Source organism: Anarrhichthys ocellatus, unplaced genomic scaffold (genome assembly GCF_004355925.1).
Source record: "Anarrhichthys ocellatus isolate YVR2014 unplaced genomic scaffold, GSC_Weel_1.0 scaffold4, whole genome shotgun sequence".
Classification (NCBI taxonomy): Eukaryota; Metazoa; Chordata; class Actinopteri; order Perciformes; family Anarhichadidae; genus Anarrhichthys; species Anarrhichthys ocellatus.
This window is the reverse complement of record NW_022280034.1, coordinates 16,411,703-16,417,702: the sequence shown is the minus strand read 5'-3', so window position 1 is coordinate 16,417,702 and position 6,000 is coordinate 16,411,703. Positions and strand designations below refer to the sequence as shown.

The window sequence follows — 6,000 nt, the reverse complement described above, 5'->3', positions numbered from 1 at the left end:
CCCCCCCCCGCCAACCCAACGAATCACAACAACGGAACGCAGCAACAGAACGCAACAACGCAGCAACAGATCACAGCAACGGGTCACAGCAAGCAGCAACGGGATGCAACAACGTGACGCAGCAAGCAACGTGACGCAGCAAGCAATGAGACGCAGCAAGCAACGTGACGCAACAACGCAGCAATGGAACATAAAGCAACAACAGAACGCAGGACGCCAGTGCCCCCCTGGCCGCCTACTTCCAGCAACCACAGCATGCCGCCTTAAGCCGAGGCACCTGGCACCGGGATGCCATTGCCCACCAACTCCTACTTCCAGCAACCACAGCAAGTCGCCGTAACCGGGACACCCGACACCGGGATGCCGGTGCCCCCACCCCGTCCACTTCCAGCGATGGACCCACACAATTGGTCAACACAACGATGCCGCTCCCTCTGCCGTCTTTGGGGGGTTTCCACGACGGAAGACGTTTGCCGTAGACCAGCCTCGGATCTCGCAAGCAGATGCCAAGTCGTTCCCCCTCATGCTATGAAATCTGACCAATAGTACCCACAGCCATTACGTGGGGCCACGGATGGCCCAGCAAGTCCAACTCCTGTCAACCTAGCAGTCGTTTACCCAATCATCAAATTACGCTGCGACACCCGTCCGCCAAGGGCGCGTCCTCGATGTAGCTCACGTCTGGGCCACCGCAGCGCCATGGCTTTCTCGTTTCTCATTCCAGAAATTTAGCCCTCCTGCAGACACCCGTCCAACATCGGTTCGGCCATATCCAACGCCGTCTTTAAACCCACAAATCCTCACTCGATTTTGCCGACCATCGACCAGCAGAACTCCGCCGTCGATAACCCATCTTCCCACGCCTACCAACTTTACACTCGCCAGCTCCAATGACCAGCGCACGGGCAGGCAACCTGCTCCCCAGGGGGAATTATTTTGGGGATCTGCAAGGCCCGGGAGCCACGGTGGATCCTCAGCTAAGCCTCCCCCAAACCGCATCAGGCTAAATCTCCATCAACCATTCCTCAACACTCCAAACAACCGACGAAGGCTCGCTCCGGCCAAGGTGGGGTCCTAAGCTAGTGAAATAAGATATAGAATGAAGTTCTTCACCTGAATTCAGTGCATTTTACTTTTGCCCATCTCCTTTACAGAGAGGCGGCTGTAGCTCAGAGGGTAGAGCGGGTCGCCCTTTAGACTCTGAGCACGAAGTTGCTCCTCGGGGGCTCACTGCTCATAGACTGTATATGAGAAGTAGACGTAGTCATCATTTTATAGCCTCGAGTTTGGCGACATTTTGAATTTCGCCATGTTGTTTTTTCCATATTTGGAATGCGGATTAGTGACGTAGAGATGCCGTATACGGCTCTGGTTGAGGCAGCGACCTGTCAATCACAAGGTAGCCCCGCCCTAAAGCATACCCTGCTTCATGGTCTATTTGACTCTAAATGGACCATAATTTACTAAATGAACATCATGCTGTATTGAAGAAGATTTGAAACTAGAGATTGAGACCATAAACTCATGTTTACAATGTTTACTGAGGTAATAAATCAAGAGAGAAGTAGTCATTTTCTCATAGACTTCTATACAATCTGACTTCTTTTTGCAACCAGAGGAGTTGCCCCCTGCTGGTCAGTAGAGAGAATGCGAGTTTTAAGACACTTCCGCATCAGTTAAAAGCTTCAAGGGGTATTTACTGACGTATTTTATGTGCTAGAACCATAGACTATATATAAGAACAAAACCTATACAGCTTGTGTTAACCACAGACCTTATTTCCGGCATTGAACCAAAAACACATTAAAAAAAGACATACTGACTTTGAGACGAGGGAAGTGTGAAAATGCTGACTCATTTCTGAATTTTAGAGCTCATTCCTGCAGCACTCCATTACTCTTACTCTGGGCTGCAGCCGCAACATTCAGGAAAGTTCGTCACAGGCTGTTGCTGTAGGGTGCACACGCAACGGCGTGACAGCTTCCCCAAAAGTGAAACCTAAATATCTCCATCTGGGGGCTGGCTGTTAGTTTGACTTGCACATGAGTTCCCTGTGAGCAGAGTGCACATTTTCAACCAGTAGTGCAGTCGATTAAATAGTGGAAATTCAAAATCGTGATTATTATTCAATAATAACCGTGCATCCCTAATTGATTGAAATGAATAGCTTCTTTGTTTGAGACAGATTATGCCTATGTACGCTGGAAGCACACAATGATGATCCTTCCATGTCCAGATAAACATTTGGAATGTGGTTGCCACTTTTCAGTGGAATGTGGATGTGGTTAAAAATAGCCAACAACTGTCTCTCAGTGAGATTCCCACACAAGGACTTCACTCTGACACACTTTTTAATATCCGACCTCCCTGTTGCGTTTGTGCAGCACTTGTAAACGGCGTCTCTGTCTTGGTAGCGACTGTTAGGATTACGTGTAAAGCAAACTGTTTGTGTTGGATGGGGCCCATCTGCTCTTCTCAGTCCCACTTATTCTACATTTCCACAGAATCACAACATGTGTGTGAGTAGTTAGTGTGCATACACTCATGATCTGTGCCCCGGTAATCACACTCCCTCGGGGCACCTCACCCGTGTGCCTGTAATCACACTGAGATCGTTTGCTTTGTTGATCTCACACTTGCGTACTGTTTTGTCCTTATATAACCGTTGTCAGACCTCATTATATAACTGGCAGTCCTGGTAAAAGTGTCACACAAGTGGGAGCGATGAGGGGAGGACCCAAATGCAGACAGCCCAGGCAGACGGGAGCGGTTAATGACGAGAAGATTCATAAGCTTACAGGCAGGCAGGCCTTAAACTTAGGTTATATCCCCCCATAGTGAAGCCGGCGTGAAGCATTCGCAAGAGGTCGCGTGACAAATAGTTCACTGATAAAAGCACTGTTTACATGTCTAGGGATTATACAAACAAGGCCAATTCATTATTAGATGCTTTAGAAACAAGAGGTCTTAAAAATCTTTGCAGCCAAATCAAATAGTTTACTGGATATTCAACCTTAGTTTCTTTATAATGCATGTAATACTGTGTAATACATATTTTTTTACAGGGCTTGTATGAAAGCAATAAAGTACAGGCTAAGGTTCAGATGGCTGGGAAGTAAGGGCATATGCAACAATCACAATCTGTGTGTGTGGAAAAGGGCTGGTAAATAAACTCAGAGGAGGATTAGGGAAAATGGGAGGTCGGTGAGTATGTGGGCGGGGAAGGTGATGGAAAAGGCGGGAAAAGGGTTACTGCTAGGCATGAGGGAGTGGCTTGGTCTGAAATGAAGCATAGCACTGGAGCATTAATGTTAAGAATCAGACACACCAAATCACCATCAAAGAACTAGCGGCAACGAAGGCCGACGGTCGCCTCTTAGCCAAAAAGTTGCACTTGACCACCCCGCAAAGACTACAAATAACTAGCATGATGTTCTGAGCATGCATGAAAAGAAATATCTCTCCGTACCAGCAGGTTGCGGTGGTCCGTATTCATCATTTAATAAAGTAGTAGTGGTAATAGCTGTATTACTATAATAAGAGTGGGGATCGTAAAGTAGCAGTCATAGTGGCCGCAGCTGCTGCTCTAGTAGTTTTCTAAGCACAACGAAATAAGTATCAGTTTCAAACAAGTTGTTAATGTATCGTTTGTGTAAATGTGTTGGTTGCGTGCGCAGGATCTTAAGGGTAAAATCCTGGTGAAGGGGAAGAAGGAACACGTGGTTGAGGAACGTTCTTCCAGCTCTTCAGACCTCAGCTCCTCGGACGAGGAGTCCAGCCGCGCCGAAGGCAAACCCGGCCAAAAGACAGAGGACAAGAAGGTGGGTACGACACCACCAGCAGTAGCAGCAGTGGCTCCCCACCATATTTTTTTGTGTAATGTGATGGCTTTGTGTGTGTGTCATCTCAGCCAGGTGTGTCTAAGCTGAGTCCAGAGCTGTCAGAGCTGGTGGTGTACACCCGCAGTGTTCCCTTTAAAAGCTTTGAGCAAGCAGCCAAAAGCCCTGCAACTAACATGTCGTCTTTTTCCGAAAGTGAAGCGCTCAGGCACGCGAAGGACTCAGGTAAACTTAAAAGGACTGGCAAACATTTTCACTGTTTGCTAACCCTGTTTTCTGGCACGTTTGTGAGGTTGAACATGACACACCACAATAAAAAAACAGAATCGCTACTCTATTGCCTATTTTTTTGTGGGTTTTCCCGTGTTTAAAAAACCCACTATATAAGAAGTGGATGTAGTCATCGTGACGTCACCTGTTGGTTTGTCGACTGCTGTTTTGGAGCCTTGAGTTCAGTGATTTTGCAGTCGCCATGTTGTTTTTTTGGCAACCAGTGAACAGAAGTTACCATATTTGGACTGTGGAGGAGTGACGTAGAGATGCTGTATACAGCTCTTGTAGTGGTAGAGACCTATCAATCACAGTAAGCCCGCCCTAAAGCATACTCCTCTTTATGGTCTGTTTGACTCTAAATGGACCATAATTTACTAAATGAACATCATGTTGTATTGAAGAAGACTTGAAACTTGAGATTGAGACCATAAACTCGTGTTTACAATGTTTACTGAGGTAATAAATCAAGAGAGAAGTAGAGTCATTTTCTCATAGACTTCTATACAACCAGAGGAGTCGGCCCCTGCTGGTCTGTAGACAGAATGCAAGTTTTAGCACACTACCGCATTGGATTCCCTATATACGCAATAATGTCGGTGGAAAAAGGGTATATCTTCCTAAAATTAAAGAGAAATAGTTTGCATGCTGCCCACGAATTATTAAGATTTGGTTGATACAAACAGTTACCGATTAATTCTACCTTGTTCAGGCAGCACAAGGACAAAAGCAAAATGTGTCTTTCTTTAGCTTACAATTACTAAATTAATTTGACTTTTCTTGTCCTGTCCTTCCAGGGATGTATTTTGTCCGTCACAACAGCCACCAGCTGAGCAGGATTTACCCGTCAGGCCAGCGCCTCCAGTCCTCCAACTACAACCCTCAGGAGATGTGGAACGCAGGCTGTCAAATTGGTAAGAGCTTATTTTATGTTCTATTCACAAGAGAAGCAGACAGAGTAAACAAGAGTTGTTACTCAGACACACATTCTTCTTAGTCCTCTCATTGTGTGCTGCCCATACCCCCCACATCCCAGCCTCAGTAGCATCAAAAGAACAGGGTTGTTGTATGCTGGTAACACAGTTGTGTTTTCTCCAGTTGCTTTAAATTATCAGACACCTGGTGAGCAGATGGACCTCAACGAAGGCAAGTTCCTGCAGAACAATCACTGTGGGTACACGTTGAAACCTCCCTTCATGTGCCAGCCCGACAGCACCTTCAACCCGGAGAATGTTGGTGGAGGTTCTGGCCACAGACCTGTTCTGCTCACTGTTCGGGTAACATGCCTAATGATAAATGATAAATATATGATCAATGTCATGTCCATATATTGTATGATAGATCGATAATATCAACATTTTCAAGGTTAAGTCCATATATCATACAATAAGTCGATAATGTAATCATCGTGACTGGCCTGAATGTTTCTTACTGCAATGGTTCTAGGGAGTTGTAACATTTTCAATACAAACACAAGCCATGGAGGAAATCTATACCACAAGAGTATACTCAAAGAGTATCACTGTATCAAAGTGTCAGAACTGTTGCTGGATAAGCTCTTCTTGCTACTCTAATCAGATCAAGCTCTGATTTTATTGTTGTTCTAGGTCATTTCAGCTCAGCAGTTGCCGAAACCAGAATGGGACAAACCCAGCTCAATTGTGGACCCTCAGGTGTGGGTGGAGGTACATGGTGTTCCCATAGACAACAACAAGAAGAAAACTCATCATGTCGACAACAATGGTAAATACCTACCCTATTGAAAAAAATACCCTATGTCAAATTTAAATGGCTTCATCAACATCATATAGGAATTTCTACACAGCTTGAGATAGTCTTACAATTGATATTGTAGCTAAAAACACCATGAGATCTAGTTGAAAGCTCCAGG

General features: G+C 45.6%; 1 protein-coding gene across 1 annotated transcript in view; it reads left to right on the top strand.

Annotated features, from left to right (window-relative positions):
• The window catches only part of LOC116381209 (1-phosphatidylinositol 4,5-bisphosphate phosphodiesterase delta-3-A-like), a 38,438-nt gene that overhangs the window by 28,086 nt on the left and 4,352 nt on the right, over window positions 1–6,000 (top strand). The window contains exons 10-14 of the mRNA XM_031843162.1: window positions 3,678–3,821; window positions 3,911–4,064; window positions 4,907–5,023; window positions 5,208–5,386; window positions 5,717–5,852. Of these exons, the coding sequence (XP_031699022.1) occupies window positions 3,678–3,821; window positions 3,911–4,064; window positions 4,907–5,023; window positions 5,208–5,386; window positions 5,717–5,852 (730 nt within the window). The remainder of the gene's footprint in view (window positions 1–3,677; window positions 3,822–3,910; window positions 4,065–4,906; window positions 5,024–5,207; window positions 5,387–5,716; window positions 5,853–6,000) is intronic.